At 45.4% G+C, this 25,413-nt stretch overlaps 1 protein-coding gene across 1 annotated transcript; it reads left to right on the top strand.

The window, feature by feature from the left end:
* The first annotated feature begins 13,745 nt into the window (after positions 1 to 13,745).
* Positions 13,746 to 23,501, top strand: LOC112851859 (membrane-spanning 4-domains subfamily A member 8-like). Its single transcript, XM_025915315.2, has 6 exons — positions 13,746 to 13,955; positions 16,122 to 16,244; positions 19,957 to 20,016; positions 21,228 to 21,365; positions 23,040 to 23,150; positions 23,334 to 23,501. Exons 1-6 carry the CDS (start codon positions 13,746 to 13,748, stop codon positions 23,436 to 23,438), a joined length of 747 nt encoding a protein of 248 aa, XP_025771100.1. The 3' UTR covers positions 23,439 to 23,501.
* Positions 23,502 to 25,413: the final 1,912 nt, after the last annotated feature.

The following is a 25,413-nucleotide window of genomic DNA, read 5'->3' as shown; positions in this document are numbered from 1 at the left end:
GTGTCCTGGTAAGCAAGTCACTGACTTTCTCTGCGTGTCAGTTACATCACGTGTGAAATAAGAGAGCCAGACCGGAGACTTTCTAGGTTTTCTCCCAAATGCATCACTCAAAATTTCATATAAGATAACATGGTGGATAAAGGACTTTACTTCTAAACCCATGCTATTCTTTTGACCTTTTTAGGAATTATTTTTATAATTTTTGTCTACATACTTGCTTTTCTATGGCCTTGTCTTTTTTTTTTTTTTTTTTTTGAGAGAGAGAGAGAGAAACGAGTGGGGGAGAGGTAGAGAGAGAGGGGAACACAGAATACCAAGCAGGCTCCAGGCTCTGGGCTGTCAGCACAGAGCCCGACGTGGGGCTTGAACCCACAAACCACGAGATCATGACCTGAGCCAAAGTCAGGTACCCAACTGACTCAGCCACCCAGGCACCTCTTCTGTGGTCTCATCTAAGCCTGTTTGCTAATACAGTGCTCTTAATACCGTGTTCTTAATACACGGTACTAGTGAGCAGTCCCTGACCTTCAAAGAAGGGTTGTTTGTCGTATTGGTTATGCCGTAATTTCCCTCTCCTTAATACAAACACTCTGTTTCCTGGCTGTGGGTGAATCATTCCAGAAATGTTTGCTTATGAAGACTTCAATATAGATTGAGGTATTAGAAGCCACAGGAACATCTGGACTCCCCAGAGACCATGGAGCATCTAATAGTCGACATTTCTTGTACATATATACGAAGAAGGAATTGACCTACGGGAAGGGAAACACTCTAAATTAAGCACATCTTTGGGAATTAACAGAGCAAGAGAAAACCCATCCTTGTGTTCTAGAACATGAAAAATTGACTTAGCTTTATATCTCAATATTTGAGATTGAATTCATGCAATAAAACCATATTCAATAACTAAAAAAAAAAGAATATGCTACAGTCACCTGTATAAGAATAGTTATATATAATTAAATTAAGTATAATTAAATATAATTATTTTTATGAGTACAGAGTGTCAGCCTGTTGTCAATTAGGCAGAGAACATGAGGTCTTCATGCACTACATTGTTTCTTTTTCTCACTAAAAAACAAAAGGGGGGGGGCGCCTGGGTGGCTCAGTCGGTTAAGCGTCCGACTTCGGCTCAGGTCACGATCTCACGGTCTGTGAGTTCGAGCCCTGCGTCGGGCTCTGGGCTGATGGCTCAGAGCCTGAAGCCTGCTTCCGATTCTGTGTCTCCCTCTCTCTCTGCCCCTCCCCCGTTCATGCTCTGTCTCTATCTCAAAAATAAATAAATGTTAAAAAAAAAAATTTTTTTTTTAAATGGGGGGGTGCCCCAGTGGTTCAGTCGGTTAAGCGTCCAACTTCAGCTCAGGTCATGAGCTCTTGGTTCATAATTCCAGCTCCACGTCAGGCTCTGTGCTAACAGCTCGGAGCCTGGCGCCTGCTTCAGATTCTATGTCTCCCTCTCTCTCTCTCTGTCCCTCCCCAACTCGCGCCCCATCTCCCTCTCTCAAAAATAAATAAACATTAAAAAAATTAATGGGTTCTTTTTAGGCAAAGAAGGGTTAATGCTTTAAAAAACTGAATCCTATTTAAACTTTTATTCCATGCGATATTTGTACATTATTTTGTTTTACAGTTTCCAAGTGTAATCTTTACTTTCAAACCACAGCTTTATTATTATTTAGTTTTTCACTTAGGAAGTTTTTTTTTCTAATTAGAAAATCATTATAAGACTCCGTTGTCTGACAACAATATTTAGCGTATTTGTACAAATTATGGATTGTAATTCACTATTTGGCTCTCTTCGTATACAATGACTACAAAGTATATATTTTAATTTTGTCGCAGCCTGGAGAGATTTTCTTAACTATTTTTTTCTTTTACTTCTTAGAGGTTTTTTAGTATAGGTGCTGCCGAAGCAAGCACTTCTTGGAGTGTTTTTTTTTTAATTTTTTTTTTAACGTTTATTAATTTTTGAGACAGAGAGAGACAGAGCATGAACGGGGGAGGGTCAGAGAGAGGGAGACACAGAATCTGAAACAGGCTCTGGGCTCTGAGCTGTCAGCACAGAGCCCGACACGGGGCTCGAACTCATGGACCGCGAGATTGTGACCTGAGCCGAAGTCGGTGCTCAACCGACTGAGCCACCCAGGCGCCCCTTAGAGTGTTTTTTTAAATCCTTTACCTTCTTTTGCATAGAAGGGCTAACCAATTTCTTGAAACCGATTGAAATGGAGCTCCAGTGTCTTGAGAGACTTTACAACCTGTATCCCATAATGCCCTCCAAGGATGGTGCATCAACCGAATTCAAAGGAAACCTAAAGGAGACGTTTCCTTCATTATCCTTCATAAATCTAACTTAATCTTGAAGAACAGGGAGCTTTTACAACTATATGGCTTCAGCATTTGAAACTCTTACATTTACTGGGGGGGGGGGGATTGGGCAGTAGAATCTAAGCCTTTCTTTAAATTTGAGAATTCTAGAAATCTACACACCGATTCACCTCTGTACACTTTGACTCTCTCCAATGTTCTTTTCTTGGAAAATACATAGGTCCCGCAGATATGATGCCTTTGAACCAAAAAGACTGAAGCCCCCACTGGTATTCCAGCATCCTCCTGGATTTCCCTACTCTCAGCTCTCAATTCATAAGGGCTTTCACTAGAGGGAAAAGAATTTGCTCAAACGACGAGAAAACAATTTTTGATTCTTGGATGAGTGAGAAATCCATATGCATGACTTTTTATCCAAAGAGAACGTTGAAAAAATACGTGCATTAAATTATTTTAAAAGTCATATTCACATAGTTGCCCTGAGCTTTCCATGACCCAGGCCTTCTCCAAGAGGAGACAAGGGGTAAGGTTGGAGGGACACTTAATACAGCGGTTTTCTACAAAATGTGGACAGGGTGTAGAGAAACCACAAGTGACAGAATAATGTCCCAAAGCTGTTAAATCGTAACCCTAGAAGCCTGCATAGGCAAGTGAAGAGTGGCGCCCCAGACCCAGAAGAAGAGAGTTGCATGGAGAGGGCCACTTGGACAGTTGTGACCCATGGTCAAGGGACCCACCGGCCCTTGGCGAAAGCACAGGGAGGAAACTGAGGCAATAAATCATTTGCCCTTTTTTCCCCTCCAGTTTCCTAACAGGGTGTCCTGTTGTTGGAGACCCATCAGAAGCCAGAGAGCTAGGGAGCCTGTTGATGAAATCCATAAAAAGACTAGTCTCCAGGGACACAAGAGAATAGAGAAGGGTGGAGAGGAGATCTGGAGGGGCAGGTGAGACATAGCCAGCAGGACCTCTGCCCTGCTCTGTACCCCGGGAAGGTGACCAATGTGGACTGCGTCATCTGTACTCCCTATTCTTGTCCTTCTGGTGGTGTTCAGCCAATGAAATTGGAAGTCAGGAGGAAGAAGTCCAAGTTCACTCTCCCCTTTTCTGCTCAGTTTCGGCAGTAGCTGTGCGGAATAGGCAGCTGAATTGGCTACAACTCTTGTTACTACAGTGACACAGTTATTGCCTCTTGCCCCTTAAGGGCTTAGGAGAAGTAACAGCTTCCCTGTAACAGCTTCCCAGGGTGTGCCAATGTGGTTCTCATGACCCCCGCCCACACTTCTGTAAATAGTTCCTTCATTAATCTACAATGAAACACTTTTTTAAATGTTTACGTTTGAGAGAGAGAGACAGAGACAGAATGTGAGCAGAGGAGGGGCAGAGAGAGAGAGGGAGAGAGAGAATCCCACGAAGGCTCTGCACTGACAGTGCAGGGCTTGAACTCACAAACTGTGAGATCGTGATCGGAGCCAAAATCAAGAGTTGGACGCTCAACCAGCTGAGCCACCCAGGTGCCCCTACAATGAAACACTTAAGACTGCATTCTTGGGGTGCCTTGGGTGGCTCATTCAATTGAGCGTCCGTCTCTTGATTTTGGCTCAGGTCATGATCTCACGGGTTCATGAGTTCGGACCCCACATCCAGCTGACAGTGTGGAGACTGCTGGGGATTCTCTCTCTCTCTCTTTCTCTCTCTCTCTCTCTCTCTCTCTCTTTTTCTCTGCCCCTCTTCTGCTCACACTGTCTCTCTCAAATAAAATAAACTTAAAAAAAAGCTGTATTCTGTTTTCTTTTGGGGCCCCATATAATACAACAATGCACAGAAATATGCACAAAGATATGCAAAAGCCATCGGCATACCTGGAATGGATGGGATCCGTGTAAAAAGACTAAAACTTATTTTTTTTAAATTTTTATGTTTATTTATTATTTTTGAGAGCAAGAGAGTCAGAGCACGAGTGGGGGAGGGGCAGAGAGCAAGGGAGATACAGAATCCCAAGCAGGCTCCAGGCTCTGAGCTGTCAGCCCAGAGCCCGACGCGGGGCTCCAACTCACGGAACGCGAGATCATGACCTGAGCTGAAATGGGCCGCTTAACCAACTTACCCTTCACCTATTTAACCCATCCCCACCTTCAGGCCACCTCCCTACTGGCAACCATAAGTTTGTTGGCTATATTTAAGAGTCTGTTTGTTTGTCTCTTTTCTTTGTTCATTTGTTTTGTTTCTTAAATTCCACATATAAGTGAAATCATATGGTAGTTGTCTTCCTCTGACTGACTGATTTCACTTAGCATTATACCCTCTAGTTCCATCCATATTGTTACAAATGGCAAGATTCCATTCTTTTCTATGGCTGAGTAATATTCCATTGTGTGTGTGTGTGTGTGTGTGTGTGTGTGTGTATCTTCTTCACCCATTCATCTATGGATGGATACTTGGGTTGTTTCCATATTTTGGCTATTATTAATAATGCTACGATATACAGAGGGTGCACATATCTTTTTCAATTAACATTTTTATATTCTTTTTTTTTAAGTTTATTTATTTAAGTAATCTCTACACTCAACCTGAGGCTTGAACTCACGTTCCTGAGACCAGGAATTGTATACTCTTCTAACTGAGCCAGCCAGGCTCCCCAGTGTTTTCATATTCTTTTTTTTTTTTTTTTTGAGACAGAGACAGAGCACAAGCAGGGGAGAGGCAGAGAGACAGAGACGGAATCTGAAGCACAGATTGTCAGCACAGAGCCCAACGCAGGGCTCGAACTCACCAACCATGAGATCATGACCTGAGCCGAAGTTGGATGCTTAACCAACTGAGCCACCCAGGCGCCCCTCATATTCTTTAGGTAAATACCCAGGAGAGGAATTACAGGATGATATGCTAATCGTATTTTTAATTTTTTGAGGAACCCCCCCACAGTGGCTGCACCAGTTTGCACGTCCACCAACAGTGCACAAGGGGTCCTTTTTGTCCACATCCTCACCAACACTTACTGTTTCTTGTGTTTTTTTATTTTAGTCATTTTGACAGGTGTGAGCTGATACCTCATTGTGATTTTGATTTGTCTTTCCCTAATGATTAGTGATGTTGAGCACCTTTTCCTATGTCTGGTGGCTCTCTGGATGTCATCTTTGGAGAAACGCCTATGTCTTCTGCCCATTTTTTAATCGGATTATTTGTGGTTTGGGTGTTGAGTTGTGCAAGTTCTTTATATATTTTGGATACTAACCCATTATTAGATATGTCATTGCAAATATCTTCTCCCATTCAGTAGGTTGTCTTTTAGTTTTGTTGATGGTTTCCTTTGTTGTGCAGAAGCTTTTTTTTTTTTTTTTAATTTTTTTTTTCCAACATTTATTTATTTTTGGGACAGAGAGAGACAGAGCATGAACGGGGGAGGGGCAGAGAGAGAGGGAGACACAGAATCGGAAACAGGGTCCAGGCTCTGAGCCATCAGCCCAGAGCCTGACGCGGGGCTCGAACTCACGGACCGGGAGATCGTGACCTGGCTGAAGTCGGACGCTTAACCGACTGCGCCACCCAGGCGCCCCAGAAGCTTTTTGTTTTGATGTCATCCCAATAGTTTATCTTTGCTTTTATTTCCCTTGCCTTAAGAGATATATTTAGAAAGATGTCACTACAAACGATATCAGAGAAGTTACTGTGTTCTCTTCTAGGATTTTTATGGTTTCAGGTCTCACATTTAGGTCTCTAATCCATTGTAAATTTATTTTTGTATATGGTGTTAAGAGATAGTCTGGATTTATTCTTTTGCATGTAGCCGTCCAGTTTTCCCAATACTATTTGTTGAAGAAACTGTCCTTTTCCCATTGCATGTTCTTGCCTTCTTTGTCGAAGATTTATTAACTATATAAACTTGGGTTTATTTCTGGGCTGTCTATTCTCTTCCAATGATCTATGTGTCTGTTTTTGTGCCAGTACCATACCGGGTTGATTACTACAGCTTTGCAGTATATCTAGAAATCTTGGATTGTGATACCTCCAGTTTTCAGATTATTTGTTCTAGTTCCATGAAAAATACTGTTGATTTTTTGACAGGGATTGAATTAAATCTGCAGATCGGTTTGGGTAGTGTAGACATTTTAACAATATTTGTTTTCCCAATCCATGAACATGGGATATGTTGCCATCTGTTTGGGTTTTCTTCCATTTCTTTCATAAGTATGTCATAGTTTTCAGAGCACAGGTCTTTCACCTCCTTGGTTAAGTTCATTCCTAGATTTGTTATTATTTTTGGTGCAATGGTAAATGGAATTGTTTTCTTAATTTCTCTTTCTGTTACATCATTATTAGTATATAGAGATACAACAGATTTTTGTATATTGATTTTGTATCCTGTGAATTTACTGAATTCATCGATCAGCTCTAGGGTTTTCTATATATAGTTTTCTGCAAATAGTGGAAGTTTTACTTCTTCTTTACCAATTTAGATGTCTTTCATTCTTTTTTTTTTTCTGATTGCTGTGGCTAGGACTTGCAGCACTATGTTGAATAAAAGTGGTGAGAATAGACATCCTTGTCTTGTTCCTGGCCTTAGGGGGAAATCTCTCAGTTTTTCACCATCGAATATGATGTTAGCTGTGAGTTTTTCCTATATGGCTCTTATTATGCTGAGGTATATTCCCTCTGAACCTACTTCATTGAGGATTTTTATCATGAGTGGACATTGTACTTTGTCAAATGCTTTTTCTGCTCCATTGAAATAATCATACGGACCTTATCCTTTATTTTGATGTGATGTGTCACACTGATTGATTTGCACATGTTGAACTACCTTGCATCCTAGGAATAAATCCCATTTGATGGCGGGAATGACTTTTTTAATGTATTGTTGGATTCAGTTTGCTAATATTTTGTTGAGGATTTTTGAATCTACATTCATCAGAGATATTGGTCTGCAGTTCTCTTGTTTTGTTTGTTGTTGTTGTTGTTTTGTTTTGTTTTTGTTTATCAGTTTTTTTGTTTGTTTTTTTTACTTATTTTCTGTAGTATCTTTATCTGGTGTTGGTGTCAGGGTAACGCTGGCCTAAAGGGACAATCTTTTAAGGATATGCTGTTCTCTCTAGGTCAATAGGGGAAGGTAATTCATTCACTACCTTTCCTTACCCACTGCCTTCAGGTGAGCATCATTTGGGGGATGGGGAGGATTAAACTAGACATACAGCCTCCATAATCAACGTTAGTCTCTTTAGAGTCTCATATTCTCTTATTCTTGCAGTTATTTCAAAAATCAAGGCAGGGGGTGTCTTATTTTCTTTTCCCCCAAAGCAGACTCTGACATAAGGATTTGGATGCTAGCAGTTTATTCAGGAGGTGATCTCAGGACTTACTGTGAGATAACGGAAAAATGATATAGGAAGAGAGAGAAGTCAGGGAAGTATGCATTCAGAAGTGGGTTACTGGTACAGGGAAGTAGGGGTCAGTCTTTCTGAGGACTCTGTAAAAGACAAATGAAATACATTTCAGGATTTTCCCTCTGGGGGTCAAAAAGCCAGAGTAATTATCCATCAATACCCACCTTTCCTTTGTTAAGAAAAAGTCCTGGGTTATTAACGTCCCAGCACCTTCAGCCTTCCCTCTCAAGCATCCTCAGGAAGAGACGCAGGAATTACCTGTTGGTATGGGAACAGTCTGAAGATGACTTCCAGAATGGGCCATATCCAGAATGGGATATGGATGGGACATCAGTAGCATTTGCTGCCATAGGTTTGAACAACAATCCTCTCTCCTGTATGTCTCCAGTTCCTTTCAGGAAGTTGGTGCTATTTCTACAAACTCAATAAAAAGGTGGGCAATTCTGTCTTCTCTAGTGCCTGGTTAAGCCTGGTCCCCAAAAACTGAGGCTTAGTCACTGACATGTTCCTATTCAGATGCCTCTTAGTACTTCGTTCAATATGGATTGGTTCGTGTCATACATCTTTACAAAAAGCTGTCAAGCTATTTTATGGAAGTACACAAATTAGTACTAAAGTTCACATGAAAAAAAAAAAAAAACCATAGAACATAGCCAGAAAAATAATGAGAAAGAAAATACTATGGGGGGAAACTAGCCCGGTCAGATATTAAAACCTACTATGAAGCTTATAATTAAAACAATGCTTGAACTAACACATGTATAGATAAACGGACCAGTGGAATAGAAGATAAAGGCCAGAATTAGGTCCAAATGCAAACAGAAATGTAACATGTGACAAGGATGGCATTTCACATCCCCAGAGTAAAGATAGACTGTCTAATAAATGGTATTGGGACAACAAGGTAGCCTTTTGGGAAAATATAAAATCACATCCATACCTCACACTACACAGAAGCAAAACTTTACATGTATTAGGAATGAAAATGTAAAAAGCTAAATCACATACGGCATTATTCATAAAAAAAAAAAAAAACTAATAGTTTGGGGGAAGGAAGCACTATGGTGGGAAAAAGGCACATTGACACCAAATACTAAACTGTCTGAGGGGAAAATAAAGCCTATTTGGATTATTTATGAATTGTTGTTGTTGTTGTTGTTGTTTTCAATTAAACCATACCAGTTCTAGAAGAAAATACAAGTGGATTCCTATTTAATCTTAGTCTTGGGAAGGCTTTCTTTCTTTTTTTTTTTTTTTAAGTTTATCCATTTAGAGAGAGAGTGTGTGAGTGCAAGCGGGGGAGGGGCAGAGGGAGAGAGAGAGAGAGAGAGAGAGAGAGAGAGAAAGAAAGAGAGAGAATCCCAAGCAGGCTCCTCACTGTTAACACAGAGCCCAACGCGGGGCTCGAACCCACAAAAAGTGAGATCATGACAAGAACCAAAACCAAGAGTCAGATGCCTAGCCAACTGAGCCACCCAGGAGCCCCAAGAAAGGCTCTCTAACAAAGACTTAAACTCCATAGGTAGTTGTCTTGTTCTGTTTGGGATGCTGTAACAAAAATACCATAGACTGGGTGGCTTAAACAGTAGACATTTATTTCTCATGGTTCTGGAGCCTGGAAAGTCCAAGATTAAGGTATCTGTAGATTTAGTGTTTGAGAGAACCCACTTCCTGGTTCACAGATGGTCATCTCACTATGTCTTCACATGGCAGAAAGGGCTAGTGAGCTCTCTGAGATTATAAAGGTACTAATCCCATGCATAACAAGGACAGGAAGTACTAATCCCATTCATGAGGGCTCCTCCCCAATCATCCTCAAAGGCCCCATCTCCAAACACCATTGCATGAGGAATTATATTTCAACATACGAATTGCAGGGCTGAGTGGGGATACGACCATTCAGTCTATAGCAGTAGCAAAAGATTGATAAATTTTACTACATAAATTTTTTTAAATTGTTTTTAATGTTTATTTATTTTGAGAGAGGAAGAGACAGTGTGAGTTGGGGAGGGGCAGAGACTGGGAGACAGAGGACCTGAAGCAGGCTCTGCCCTTTCAACCCACAGCCCGATGTGGGGCCCAAACTCAAGAACCATGAGATCTTGACCTGAGCCAATGTCAGATGCTTAACCAACTGAGCCACCCAGGTGTGCCAGTACAGAATTTTTTTTTATTTAATATGAAATTTATTGTCAAATTGATTTCCAAACAACACCCAGTGCTTATCCCAACAGGTGCCCTACTCAATACCCATCACCCACCCTCCCCTCCCTCCCACTCCCCATCAAACCTCAGTTTATTTTCAGTTTTTTTTTTTTAATTTTTTTTTTCTCAACGTTTTTATTTATTTTTGGGACAGAGAGAGACAGAGCATGAACGTGGGAGGGGCAGAGAGAGAGGGAGACACAGAATCAGAAACAGGCTCCAGGCTCTGAGCCATCAGCCCAGAGCCTGACGCGGGGCTCGAACTCACGGACCGCGAGATCGTGACCTGGCTGAAGTCGGACGCTTAACCGACTGCGCCACCCAGGCGCCCCTATTTTCAGTTTTTAAGAGTCTCTTATGGTTTAGCTCCCTCCCTCTCATAAGTTTTTTTTTCCTTCCCCTCTCCCATGGTCTTCTGTTAAGTTTCTCAGGATCCACATAAGAGTGAAACCATATGGTATCTGTCTTTCTCTGTATGACTTATTTCACTTAGCATAACACTCTCCAGTTCCATCCACGTTGCTACAAAGGACCAGATTTCATTCTTTCTCATTGCCATGTAGTATTCCATTGTGTATATAAACCACAATTTCTTTATCCATTCGTCAGTTGATGGACATTGAGGCTCTTTCCATAATTTGGCTATTGTTGAAAGTGCTGCTATAATCATTGCAAGTGCCCCTATGCATCAGCACTCCTGTATCCCTTGGATAAATTCCTAGTAGTGCTATTGCTGGGTCATAGGGTAGATCTATTCTTAATTTTTTGAGGAACCTCCACACTGTTTTCCAGAGCGGCTGCACCAGTTTGCATTCCCACCAACAGTGCAAGAGGGTGCCCGTTTCTCCACATCCTCGCCAGCATCTATAGTCTCCTGATTTGTTCATTTTAGCCACTCTGACTGGCGTGAGGGGACTATCTCAGTGTGGTTTTGATTTGTATTTCCCTGATGAGGAGTGACGTTGAGCATTTTTTCATGTGCCGCTACAGAAATTTTTTAAGTGTACATAATTAAAAGCCACCATAAAAATCAAAAGATAGTAGTCAAATTTGGAGTAAAGATATCCCGGATGAAGTGTTAATATCCTGAAATATATAAAGGACTCTTTTTTTTAATGTTTTGTTTTATTTTATTTTATTTTATTTTATTTTATTTTATTTTATTTTATTTTTAAAGTTTATTTATTTTTGGGACAGAGACAGACAGAGGATGAACGGGGGAGGGGCAGAGAGAGAGGGAGACACAGAATCAGAAACAGGCTCCAGGCTCTGAGCCATCAGCCCAGAGCCCTACGTGGGGCTCGAACTCACGGACCGCGAGATCGTGACCTGGCTGAAGTCGGACGCTTAACCGACTGCGCCACCCAGGCGCCCCTGTTTTATTTATTTTTGAACAAAGCTCAAGCAGGGGAGGGGCAGTGAGAGGGGGACAGAGGATCCGAAGCAGGCTCTGCAGTGACAGCAGCAGGCCCAATATGGGGCTCGAGCTCACGAACCGTGAGATCACAACCCACGCCGAAGTCAGATGCTCAACTGACTGAGCCACCCAGGTGCCCCTATAAAGGACTCTTAAACACAGAAGGACAAGGGTCCAGAAATCTGATAGAAAAATGGGTAAAGACATGAAGTTTCGCTCTGTCTACCTTTTCATCCGCACGACTTTCAATGTCCTTTCTCCCACAAAACGTTTCTGCCACTCTCAGCCACCCCCAGAATCTGTCCTCCACCCCTCTCTTCCACGCCTTTGCCCTCCATGCTCCCTGTCTGCAATAGCAGCCTTTCTGTTGACCATTTTACAAAGTTCTAGCCATCTCATCGACCTCATTTGTTCATTCGTTCATTCAATAAGCATTTGCTGAGTCCCTATTATACGCCAGTAGGAAGACAAAGGTGAACACGATGAGCTAACTATTCCATCAAGATACTCATTGCCTAGTACAGCAGTTCTTGTACATTTACATTTCATGCAAGTCACACGATGTGCATCATGGATATACCCCAGGTGTTTTCTGATTTCCTGTAGGCTCTGGCTTAGATGAAAATAGACTGAAGTTCATTGCAATCCTCATTTCACATGCTGTGACTCCCCTTCTCTCATGCCATTTATCGATTTCAAAATTCCACCTTCTGTTTGGAGTCTTCCCTGTTCTCAAGTCCAGCAAGTGAGTTTCTCCTCTGTTCTCCTTTGGGGACTCTTGTTTCTCCAACTGTAATTAACTGTAGCATCTAGGTCATTCTGTCTTGTGCTACAGCCATGTACATGATCCCTGAGTGCCCAGCTCGCTCTGTGTTTCCCAGAGCACCAAAAACAACCCTTTCTTCTCCGCACAGATACCATTTAAACACTTGGCCGGTTGAATTGCGTTTAATTGGCTCCTTGACCGAAACCGGAAGCAAACACCGGGGGCGGGAGGCTGAGCTCTAAGCAGCTGGTGACCTGGCCTGCACCTGGGAGAAAATTGAAAGGGACTTTAGATCTTTCTAAACATTATCACTCAACCGAGCCTCGTGTGTTCATTCTCTCGGGAAATCAGGTTGCCTACAGCAAAGAGTTGGGAACAGGAGCAAGAGAGACTTAGCCGCCAGCAGAGCAAAGTGAGTATGTGTCGTCCGTCCAATGGTTTTTATGGCTAATGGAGGGATGGTGATAAGATCTTTCTGCCAAACAAGACACGACGAATCTGGGTGTGGGGTAGAGCATGCAGCAGGGTTTATTGCACAAACATTTGGGGGGGGGGGTGTCTGCTCCGAAAAAATTAAAGAAATTTTAAAAACCAGACCAGAATTTGTAAGTGGCCCAGAAAACTGAGCAGCGTGGGACATGCAATGAATAGACACCACACTAACAACAGGGCTTCCTCTGAAGAGTATGCTCTCCATTTAACCAATATTTATGTGACTGGGACCTTGGGGGATTCATGTCCACTCCCCCAGCCTCAGTATCCCTTTCCAGAAATTGAGAGAATTGGACTCAGTGTTCTCCAAGAGACTTTCCACCTCTAAAGTTTTGTAATCAGACGGTATGACTCCATGCTAAGCTTTATAAGAGATTCGAAAACGAAAAAAACACAGCTCTCGCCTTCTGGCAGCATTTAGCTCCTTCGAGCCTTAGTTTTCTCACCTATAAAGCTGGTCTGGTGTTTTAAGGATTAAAGGAAACGTGTTTGGAAAGTGCTGACTGCCTGGCCATTTATATAAGAGCCCCGTAACTGGTACCTGATATTATCTTTAAAGCAGGATTAATACATTCATCAGTGGTTAAGATGCTCAAATGAGCTACTAGAGGCAAAAGTCCTTTTTTAATGCAAACATTAGTGCTTACGTGAAAGATGAGTCTAGGGGCGCCAGGGTGGCCCAGTTGGGTAAACCTCCGACTTCGGCTCAGGTCATGATCTCATGGTTCGGGGGTTTGAGCCCCCACACCCTGCAACAGGCTCTGTGCTGTTAGCTCAGAGCCTGGAGCCTGCTTCGGCTGCTGTGTGTCTCCCTCTCTCTCTGCCTCTCATCCACTTGCACTCTGTCTCTCTCTCTCTCTCTCTCAAAAATAAATAAACATCTTTTTTAATTTTTAAAAAGATGAGTTTATCACATGTATTCTTTTTTTTTTAAGTTTATTATTTTGAGAGAGAGAGAGCACGCGCATGCACAAATGGGGGAGGAGCAGAGAGAGGGGGGAGAGAGAGAGAGAATCCCAACGCAGGGGTAGATGTGGAACTCAAATTCACAGACCACGAGATCATGACCTGAGCCGAAGTCGGACGCTTAACCGACTGAGCCACCCGGGCGCCCCTATCACATTTATATTCATCACATTTCTTTAGCAGCAGGAACCCGATGGCTTCAGCAGGACCCATGGCCAATTCCATGTTTGTGGCGGCACCCCCCAACGGGTATCCTGAGATCCAAGGAGGCATGTGTCAGGTGCCCCCGTATCCCAGCAACCAGCCCCAAGTCCACCTCATTCCTGTGAACCCCCCTGGTTTGAAGTCATCTGTAACTGAGCAACCTGCCCAGAGAGCCTTGAAAGAGGGCAAAGTCTTAGGGGTAAGTGACATTTCACTCTGCAGGCCGGGGGTCCCTGGCTGGAGTCGGACCAAGTGGGAGGCTTGGAAATACGGAAACTTCAAATCCAGGAGGCGGGGTAGGAGCTGATCCGGCCTTGCCAAACCCAGATCTACTAGAAATCTCAGCTGTGCGACATCACCAGGGTCTCAGTGTGGGGCCTTGTAATTTCTGCCTTAGGCACTTTAAGAAAGAGGAAGCAGGGGCGCCTGGGTGGCGCAGTCGGTTAAGCGTCCGACTTCAGCCAGGTCACGATCTCGCGGTCCGTGGGTTCGAGCCCCGCGTCGGGCTCTGGGCTGATGGCTCAGAGCCTGGAGCCTGTTTCCGATTCTGTGTCTCCCTCTCTCTCTGACCCTCCCCCGTTCATGCTCTGTCTCTCTCTGTCCCAAAAATAAATAAACGTTGAAAAAAAAAAAATTAAAAAAAAAAAAAAAAAAAAAAGAAAGAGGAAGCAAAGCCACAAAAAAGTGGTAAACTGGAATGTTGGTCCTGTTGCAAGAGTACATGTCGATCCACGTGGCCTCTGGAAGGAAGTGGGTGTATCAAGCCACTAGGTGGAGCCTAAACCCAGCTTTCTCGGATGGAATCTTTGGCCATTAGCGGGGGAAAAATCAGGTTAGACAGCCAACAAAATAGCACTTCACAATGGTTTTCCCCCTGCAAGGCCATCCTGGGCGGGACCAGCAGGGGCACATTTCACTGCACAGCTGAAAGATGACAACCACGGATTCCGACCCAGGCAGCCTGAGCTCAGGGCCTAATGCGAGGGTCAGTCGATTCAGCCTGTGTGGAGGGCAATTTGTATCCTCCAAATTTACCAAATGCCCGATAATTCCATTTCTGAGACTGTCCTGCAGATACGCCCGTGCACACAAGAATTGCGATGTGGATGAGCTTATTAACTGCAGCACGGTTTGTGTGGACAACAGAATGGGAAGAGCCAAAATATCCATCAATATATCCCAGTTACATCGATGTATTATTCAAAGAATGGAACGTACTACAGCTATAAAAAAGAACAAGGAAGGCTTTTGCGTAATGAGATGGACCTAGCCTAGGATACATCCTTGAAGGAAAGAAAAAATAGTCTGTGTATAGTCTGTTACCATTTGTACAAATTTGAGGAAATAATATATTTGTGTGTGCCGCCATATTTGTAGTGTATACACAGAGACATATACGTACCTAATATATCTATGTATATGTCCAAATACCACTTGTGCAGGAATATATCTATATTAGTTTCCTAGGGCTCCCATAACAGAGTACCACAAACTGGGTGGCTTTGGACAACAGAAGTTGTCTCACGGTTGCGGAAGCCAAAAGTTCACGATCAAGTTGTCCCCAGGGCCATGCTCCCTGTGAAGGCACCAGGGGAAGGTCTCCCCCAGCCTCTCTCCCAGCTTCTGGTGGTTCCTTGGCTTGTGGAAGCACAGTGCCGATCTTGGCACACATGGAATTCTGTGTGCTTGTGTGTCTCTTCGTATCTGTCTTTTGAAAAGGACCGCAATCACGTAGGATGAGGCACCCACCCTACTCCAGTATACATCGGATTACCTAATCACATCCACAACCACCCTAATTCCAGATGAGGTCACATTCTCGGGCCCTGGGGGTTAGAATTCTAATATATTAATTTGGTGAGGGAGAGACGCACACAATTCAATCCCTAAAAACATCCTAAAGAAATAAGAGATGAACACAAAGACTTATCTACAAGGATGTTCATGATAGTATTATTTATAACAGGGAAAAAGGGGGGACAATCTTACCTGTTCAGTATCTCTGTTCCAACTACTCCCCAAAACATCCCAAGATGGAATCAGGCAGCCTTTTAAAAAATATGTTTGAAGAATGCTTACTGCCATGCAGCTGTGTTCACGATAAGATGTTAAATGTACAGAGCCATCTTGGGTTCTCGGAATATATATTTGAAAAGAATCACGGGAGGCTAGATACGAAAACGTAAGTGGGGTGTTTCCCCTGAGCGGAGGGTAATTGTGGGAAGTTTTCATTTCATTTTTCTACTTTTCATATTACTTGTTAGACCAGGAAAACAAACGATTTATGAAAATAAAAAGGAGGCACAAAGGGAAGGCAGGATCCAGCCTCAGAAACCAGGGCTTCAGCTTGTGGCTCTCCTGACAGGCCATCCAGATCCTGATTGGCCTGATCCACGTGGGCCTCGGCTCCATCATGGCCACCGTCCTCTCAGGGCACTACACAGCGATCTCGTTCTACGGAGGCTTTCCCTTCTGGGGAGGCGTCTGGGTAAGTAACGTGAGGTCACCCCGCAAATGAGCTCCCGGAAAGCGCCAGCACACCCGGGGCCACCTTGTCAAGCTGTGTGGCTTACACTCTGCAGCAGCTTCCCAGCCAAGGGAGCCAGCAGGGCGCGAATCTGGCTCAGGCCTCGCCTACCAAGCATGTCGGTTGGTCGGGTTGCTGTGACCAATGGGCACAGACCAGGTGGCTTCCACAACAGAAATGCGTTACCTCACAGTTCTGGAGGCTGGAAGGCCAAGATCGAGACGTCTGCAGGGTTGTTCTGAGGCCTCTCTCCTTGGCGTGCAGATGGCCGCCTTCTCCCCGTGTCTTCATGCGGCCTCAGTGTGTCTGTGCCCTAATCCCCTCCTCACATAAGAACACCAGTCACACTGGATTAGGGCCACCCTAGTGATCTCACTGAAACTTAGTCACCTCTTTAAAGGTCCCCTCTCCAAAGATAGTCACATTCTGCGGTACTGGGGGGGGGGGGGGGGGTTAGGACTTCAATAGGTGAATTTTGAGGGGACACAATTCAGCCATAACACCAAGTGACAGCCCTACAGGACGCCGTTCACCTGGAGTGGGCACCTTTTCTAATTGGCTCACGCCATGGGTCAGCGAATTTTCTTCTTATTCATCAACCCAGGGCTGGCACCTTTTTCCAATTCACACAACAATGCCCCTGTGTAAAAAATGTATTGGTAATAGCCCTCGAGTGTTGCTCAACTTAGGCCCCCAGCCTGAGCTCCAGGAGAAAAGACATTTCCACCCATGTTTGAGAGTGGCTACCCAGCCACAGAATGGTCATTAAGCAATGGGGACGCAACCTGGGTGCACGGATGGGCTTCAGAGTCCCCGCGGTGGCGAAATATTTGATATGCGAGTGTGTACTTTTTTTTTTCTGGAAAGGTCTATAGCTTTCATCAGATTCTCAGGGTGATCTATGACTCCATAAAAGTTAAGAACTACAAGTCCTTTATCTTCTCCACTTTACGGCCTTTTTGATTCTTGTGCATTCTCTCTAGTGTCCTCTTAGCTACACACACACACACACACACACACACACACACACACGTCCCTTCTCCCCGTCCTCCCTCCCACCTCCTTTTTCTCTCTGCTGTTACACAGCCTGCCGTCTCTGGACTCACACACCTATGATTCAGATGCAACTTTTCTCATCAATAGCAGAATTCCCAAGTAACTTTAGATAATTAACCAAAGTCCTTCTTATCCCATGAGATTTAAATAAAATAGCCTAGTGTTATCATCCACCATAATCCCCCTACAACGCCTGCAACATGGTAGGGCTTATGTTCTCGGGAGCATCTTTCTGTGAGCACCTGCTCTCTTTTGTTTCCATCTGGGTCTCATTTCTTGAGGCTGAAGTCCTCTCTCTGCTTTGCATGGACCCAGACTTGGAACTCAGCCCCTGTTCCTCCCCCCCCCCCCCCACAAGCCCTGTGTCTGTACAACCAATTTTAATGGAGTTTGGGGCAATGGAGAGGCTGACATCACAGCCAAAGAATGGCTTGCTCTTAAGCATTGGATGTTATTGAATAATCTTTTTTTTATATATGAAATTTATTGTCAAATTGGTTTCCATACAACACCCAGTGCTCATCCCAACAGGTGCCCTCCTCAATGCCCGTCACCCACTATCCCCTCCCTCCCACTCCCTGTCAACCCCCAGTTTATTTTCAGTTTTTAAGACTCTCTTATGGTTTGCTCTCTCCCTCTCTAACTTCAGCCAAGGGATACAGGACTGCTGATGCATAGGGGCACTTGTACCCCAATGTTTATAGCAGCACTTTCAACAGTAGCCAAATTGTGGAAAGAGCCTAAATGTCCATCAACTGATGAATGGATAAAGAAATTGTGGTTTATATACACAATGGAATACTACTTGGCAATGAGAAAGAATGAAATCTGGCCCTTTGTAGCAATGTGGATGGAACTGGAGTGTTACGCTAAGTGAAGTCATACAGAGAAAGACAGATACCATATGTTTTCACTCTCATGTGGATCTTGAGAAACTTAACAGAAGACCATGGGGGAGGGGAGGAGAAAAAAAAAAAGCTATTGAATAATCTTAAGTGCCTGGCAATTGCCCTGGCATCTCCCCTTCTGCCAGGTTGCTAAACTCTCTTGACTGCCCCCCTCCTTTTATCTGCAAAGCAGTTTTGTTCTTGGTTACCTTGTCCAGGACTATGTATTTCCTAAAGATCACTAATGTCCTCTCCCATAACAAAGGCCCTTTGGCACCCTAAAAGGACCAGCAAGGCCCTCAGAAGGCCAGCCTCTTGTTCCCTTCCCTTCCCATCAAGTCTCCATAACAGAAGGTTGTAAGACTGAGATTTATTTTTCCACGTATAGGAAAAATCACACTCCGTTTAAAAGGCGTAGGAAGCTAGAGTAACTTTTCATTGTAAAACCATTTCCACCCCAAGATACACGCATCTACCCTGAGTGGTGGGAGGGTCTGTGTGGTAAAGGCGAAGAACATGGGGTCTGGATTCAACTATCTGGACCAGCCATCTGCTGGATGGTCTCGGGTCAGTTATTTAAACTCCACAAGCGTCAGCCTGCCCATCTGTAAACAGAGAATAATAATAGTTCTGGATGGGCCACCGTGCAGTTAAGTAAGACAAGGTTTGTAAAGCACCCCACACAGTGAGTGCTCGGCGAAGCTGTTGTTCAACCACAGCCAATGCCCTCTCAGACCACCGTTGCCACCACACTGGGCTCATGACAGTGAGTAAGCCCACCATCTACCGCGCCTGCAGAATACCAGTGTCGAAATAAAGGCACACAATCCACCTCCCTGTCTTCATATTTGAGGTGGAGCATCTTAGAGGTGCGACGCTACCTTTCGAGTCCTCACCCAGGTGACGTTGGGCTTCTAGCTCAAAGCAGTGAAGATGCTGGTGACCTTCCTCCTTCCCTCCAAAGCCCCCGTGCCTAACGAATCCCAAGGGAAGGATGACAAACCAACAAGATGCGCCTGTGGGCAAATAAAAGGCAAGGAAAGAAATAATACTTCCTGCACATCTCCTATGTGCAAGCTCGACTGCGTGTAAGATAATGAATGCCAAATGACCCACGCAAGGCATGGATCAGCTCCTGGCGGTCACCCTTAGGAGGACAGGTAGTTTTTCCCGCTGTTCGTATGAGGAAATAAAGACCTCAAGAAATTAATCACTTACCTACATCACATGAGTTTCAAGCCAGAACTGAAAAACCAGGTCAGCTCAGTCCTAGAATCTGTATTTATCTCACTTTGCTGCCTTGTCATATGGTACAAGAGAGCTTGTTCTTCCTTCCTTTTACCCTCCCTGTCTCTCTCCCTCCCTCCCCTCTTTCTCTTCTTTCCTTTTCCTTCCCTTCCCTTCCTTTCCTTTCCTGTTTCCTTTTTTTCTTTCTTTCTTTTCTTTTCTTTCTTTCTTTCTTTCTTTCTTTCTTTCTTTCTTCCTCTTCCTCCCTCCCTCCCTCTTTCTTCCCTTCCTTCTACTTCCTTTCCTTCCTTCCCTCCTTCTTCCCTTCCTTCCTTCCTTCCGCCCTTCCTTCCATCCTTCCTTCCTTTCCCCCATGTTGAGTTGGGGGTCCCAGCAGAGGAACCTAGTGTGCATGAGAGAATACGTGTGACCAGAATCATGGAAACCTGGAGATGGGGCCCTAACCTCTGACCTCTTTCTAAACCCCCACTCTTCTGTGCCAGTTCATCATTTCAGGATCCCTCTCAGTGTCAGCCGAAAATCAGCCAAAATCCTCTTACCTGGTAAGTCACCTCCTGACCCGGGCTCTCCCAGCGGGACCTATGGGAGACACACACGGTGGGGAAAGGTTAGCGCACAATCGCCCCTCATTCCTTCACTTACTTCCTTTTATAAGGCTTTTTTTTTTTAAGTTTATTTACATAGTTTGAGAGAGAGAGAGTGTGTGGGGGGAGGAGGGGCAGAGAGAGAGGGAGAGAGAGAGAGAATCCCAAGCAGGCTCCACACCGCCAGCCCAGAGCCCGATGTGGGGCTCCATCTGTGAGGCCATGACCTGAGCCAAAACCAAACGTCAGACACTCAACCGCCTGAGCCACCCAGACGCCCCTCCTTGAGCTTACTTCTGACCAGACACAGACGCTGTCACATGTGCTCACTCATACTCACACGCAGGAGCACGTGAACCTGGCCAGAGTCATGGCAGGAAGGAGTCCAGAGGGTTCAAGGGAAGGAAGGACAACACAGCCCCGAGTGAGGGCATCAGGGTGTGGAGGCAGAGACAGAACAGCATCCGTCCCTCAGAGGCTCGTGCCGGAGGGGGCACAAAAGTCCCGGGGGCCCACGCTCCCCTGCAACAGAGCGGACACTGCCAGTGGCCGTGGCGCACAGAGCGGGCCTCTGGCCATCTCTACAGGGAAGCCAGGGGAGGCCCAACCACCTGCTTCCCTCAGGAATCCGGCCAAGCGGTCTCTGCCAATCCCATGAACGAGACTCCGAGGTCCCCTAACAATGGGCCGAGAAAGCGCCTTCGTTCCCCTCGCGGCAGGTCGTCTAGGGTGAGGGGCCTCAGGATGGCCAGGTCCCTGCGCCTCATGAGATCCGGGCATGTCTTTCTGCACATGGCCCAGAATCATGGGACATCAGAGCCTGTCGCATCCCAAGACACTGGGCGGAGCTTCCTACCTATCCCCAGTGGGATAAGCAAGTCGAAGATGGGTAGGTAAACTCGAGGAAACGGCGATTGACTAGTCCCCTCTCCGCAAGATCCGTGATCCTCGTTAAAGGCTCTGAGAAGTCCTACAGCGAAGGCCTGTTTCACTTTGTTCAGCCCAGCTTTTCTCAAAGCTAACTTACGCCCACACTTTTTTGCACAGACCATCACTTTACTTGCTACAGAACTGAGGTTCCAGGGATTCACGTTAAGAAGCTCGAGTCTCTGTTCATCCCAGCTACAATGATTTTCCTCTCCCACCCTGACCCTCTGTGTCTTCTTCAGCTGAATGGCAGTTTGGGCTTGAACATTGTCAGCGCAATCTGTTCTGTGGTTGGAATCACACTCTTCATCATGGATATGAGTCTCCCTCCCATCTATGCCCGCCCTGACTCTTATCCCTACTATGACACCTGGGGTGTGGTGAGTACCCCTCTGAGCCAACATCCCCCCACAGGTTCAGACTTGGCTACATTTAGAAAATTGTTAGAAGGCCCAAACACCAAGCTTCTTCACACAGCACTACAGCAGAAGGAAGTACCATCAAGAATCAGAAGAATGTTTAAAGTCCCCGACGTGTCGCTTTACTGTTGTGTTACTTTAAGCACATGACTTTTCTCAGTCTTAGTTTCTGCCTTTACAACAGAGTAATCTACCTTATGACATTATGAGGAGAATTAAATGTGACAATAACACACACGTGCCTCTACCTGAATCCTTGCTCACGTTCTCACCTTGCTGCCCATGACTGTGGACAAGGGGTCAGCAAAGGTTTTCTGTGAAGGGCCAGAGAATAAATACTTAAGGCTTTGCAAGCCATCTGGTTTCTTTTTTTTCTTTTTTTTTTTTTAATGTTTGTTTGTTTGTAGAGAGAGGGAGACCCAAGCAGGCTGCAGCTGTCAGCACAGGGCCCAACGTGGGGCTCAATCTCACGACTATGAGATCATGACCTGAGCCAAAATCGAGAGTCAGATGCTTAACCGACTGAGCCACCCAGGTGTCCCAGCCATTTGGTTTCCACGGCAGCTACTCAACCCTGCCTTGTAGTGGGAAAGCAGCCATAGAAAATCCATAAGCATTGAGCATGGCTGTGTTCCGATAAAACTTTACCTACAAAAGTAGGCAGCTGCCAGGAGTTGGCCCATGGATCGTAATTTGGCCCATGGACCAACCTGTGCTATGGAACAGGGCTGCCCGGTAGAAATATAATGTGAGCTGTGTGTGTGATTTTAAATTATCTAGTTGCCACCTTAAGAAAAAAGAAGAAGGTGGTGCCTGGGTGGCTCGGTCAGTTAATCGTCCGACTTCGGCTCAGGGCATGATCTCACGGTCCATGAGTTCGAGCCCCGCGTCGGGCTCTGTGCTGACAGCTCGGAGCCTGGAGCCTGTTTCAGATTCTGTGTCTCCCTCTCTCTCTGACCCTCCCCTGTTCATGCTCTGTCTCTCTCTGTCTCAAAATAAATAAACGTTAAAAAAATTTTTAAAAAAACAAAAAAGAAAAAAGAAGAAGAAAACGAAACAAGTGAAAATATCTTAATAATATGTTTTATTTAACCCAATATATCCCAAATGTCATTTCAACATGTAATCCGTGCAAAATGAATATATATATATTAATTTGCTATTTTGCATTTGGGCTACGCAGTCTTTGAAATAAATCCTGGGTGTATTCTGCACTTAGAGCACCTGTCACTTTGGGACCAGCCACATCCCAAGTGCTCAGCAGCCACACGGGACTCGTGGCTACAGGGCTCTTGGCTGCCGGATTGGTGACTGACTGCGGCTACAGAGTGGTCTGCGTAGACGCTGTCTCTGCGTCTGCGCAGCCGCCGCTCCTCTCCCTCCCCGCTCACGTGATCCAGGTGTTTTCCTGAAGGATGACTACCCTTCCCTCTAGAGGAGCCCTGGCAGTGGGTGTCAAAGGACCAGGTCTCGTCCACACACCCTTGACCCTCACACGAGCCTGGTGAGACATTGTCCCCACAAGGCTGAGACGAGGTTAGGGGCCTTCCTCCAAGCCACAGGGACAGTCCACGGCAGAGCCACATTTGGAACGCCCCGGCCAGCACTCCTGACCTCTACCCGCTCTGGTTCCAGACCCCCGGAGTGGCGATTTCGGGCGTGCTGCTCATTTTCTGTCTCCTCGAGTTCGGCATTGCCTGTGCATCTTCCCACCTGGGCTGCCAACTGGTCTGCTGTCAGCACAACGTGAGTCCCGAGGTTCCTGGGTGGGAGGGAAGACGCCCGGAAGGGGGCGGAGACCCCAGGGTCACCATGCTTCCCCTTCCGGCCCAGGAGCAGAGAAGTCTCCCAGGGCCTCAAGGCCTCCGCACCTGCCTGGTCCCTCTTGCACCCCTCCCAGCGCCCCTCCTGTGCGCCTGTGTTTTCCAGGTGGGCGTGGTCCTCCCGAATGTCTATATGGCAAACCCAGTGGTCGTCCCAGAACCGGTGAACTTGCCACTGACTTATTCCAACGAGGCCCAGGGCTCCAGATAAGCAAAGCCACAGCTTCTAGAAGCATCTTTCGCTGAGACCAAAAGAAGACCTCCCCGTTCTGGGCTTCTGAAACCCAGGATCCTCCTTCCCTGACAATGTTAGGGAAATGTCTCTCTAACGGGTGTGCATCGTGACTTTGTTCCATTCGGCCTGGTAAATCGTGCAATGACTCTATTAAAAAGGAGACAGAAATTGAAAGTGGATTTTAACAAAGAGATCCTTCCCCGGGGTGTCTACATCTGGGGCCTTGTGTGCTTACCTGTGTGAGCTCATGGTTGGAAAAGCAAATGTCTAGACAACCCAATATTCATTCTTTCAGTCATTCATTTGGTGATTAAATATGTCCTGAGCATTTGGTATGTTCAAGGAAGTTTAACATTGGTGAACACAGCAAAGTCCGTGACCTCAGGGAACTTCTGGCCTCACAGAGAGGACAACGTGCAAGCAATTTTCCCTAACACGGGACAAAACATGGGGACACACAGAGATACAACGGAGGGATATGATTTATTTTATTTTACTTTATTTTATTTTATTTTATTTTATTTTATTTTAGAGCACACGTGAACAGGGGGAGAGGGGCAGAGGGAGAAGGAGAGAGCGTCTTTTTTTTAAGTTTATTTATTTATTTTGAGAGAGAGACAGAGAGACCGAGTGGGGGAGGGGCGGGGGGGGGGGGAGAGAGAGAATCCCAGGCAGGCTCCACACTGATAGTGGGGCTCGAACTCACATACCATGAGATCATGACCTGAGCTGAAACCAAGAGTCAGACACTAGACCGACTGAGTCATCCAGGCACCCTGAGAGGGATATGATTTATTCTGGCAGTGATGGGGAAAGCAAAGAACAAGCCTGGTCGAGGAAGCAAATTTGAGGGGGGCATTAAAGGAGAGAGCAGGGGTTTTCAGTGCAATAAGGAGCCACACCATTGGGAAGACCTTGGAAGAAAGTGAGCCATGGAAAAAAAAGCTCACAAAAGCTTGGAAAGAAAGCTCACAAAATGATCACTCCTTTTATATGCTATTACCCCGGATGCAACAGTACTCATGAATAAACATTGTCTTCAGGCAATGTTAAGGTATCTTCCAAAATTATGAGGCTCACACACCTTTATTTATAAAGGCAAAGAGAATAATCCAAAGAGAACTGGCTATGTCTAGAACTTCTAGGTTTACACACATTAATTTAAATATTTATTTAAATATACATGATGGCAGTTGGCTTCGAAAAGGTTAGAACATGATTTTACTCTTGTAAATATATTTAGCCTCTGGCTTTATCTAAAAAGTTTCTTCTCAGTGGCTTGTTCAGAATTCTTCTGCATCTTCTCTGACAGGGATCCTTGGGATGCCCATCGGCTAGTCAGGTTCCAAGGCTGCGGTGGGTTGTCATTTGCTAGAACTGACCAGGTCTCAGGAAATCATGGACAATCAAAATGTAATACAGGGCATGTAATATCCTGCTTCTAGACCAGCCCTTCACTCATCTGTTCTGTAAGCTGAGATGTTAGTACACTGGGCTCCCCAAAAGGGACTGGCCCAGTTAGACTACTCTTCGAGGTCTGGGTGAGCAGAGCAAGTCTGGCCTTCTTTCTGCCCTCTTCCTTACTGCTGCCTCTCACTGCCCTATCTCATCCCACACCTGCTCCCTCCACAGACCTCAAACCCTCAACCTTGATCTCCCACTCGGTCCTCAGAGTCTCTTTCCTGACTTGTCCGACCTGTGAGTTAACTTAGACACTCCTGACAAGCCTCACCTCCTACGGTGTGGGTCATCTTGGAGATCAAAGCAGAGCCCTTTTCCCATCCCACCACCTGCCCTGATAATGTGCTGGGAGCTAGACCCTTCATCCCAGACGGCCTTCCACCTGAAGTGACAGCTCACAGCTTCCTGTGGGCAACAAATGTTTATCCTTGCTCTGCACCATGTCATAAGCGGTCCGTCTGCACAATGCCATTCACTCCCAGCCTCCCTA

This window comes from Puma concolor, chromosome D1, assembly GCF_028749965.1.
Source record: "Puma concolor isolate L17-30 chromosome D1, mPumCon1.1.hap2, whole genome shotgun sequence".
In the NCBI taxonomy this organism is placed as follows: Eukaryota; Metazoa; Chordata; class Mammalia; order Carnivora; family Felidae; genus Puma; species Puma concolor.
Note: the sequence above shows the minus strand (reverse complement) of the source record. Positions and strands in the feature narration are given on the sequence as shown.

Bases quoted from the DNA above. Each gene is read 5' to 3' on its own strand.
- LOC112851859 (XM_025915315.2), top strand. From the start codon at position 13,746: ATGGCTTCAGCAGGACCCATGGCCAATTCCATGTTTGTGGCGGCACCC. The intron at 16,245-19,956 runs GTAAGTAACGTG...CTTCTGTGCCAG, and splicing joins CCTTCTGGGGAGGCGTCTGG to TTCATCATTTCAGGATCCCT. The intron at 23,151-23,333 runs GTGAGTCCCGAG...TGTGTTTTCCAG, and splicing joins TGGTCTGCTGTCAGCACAAC to GTGGGCGTGGTCCTCCCGAA.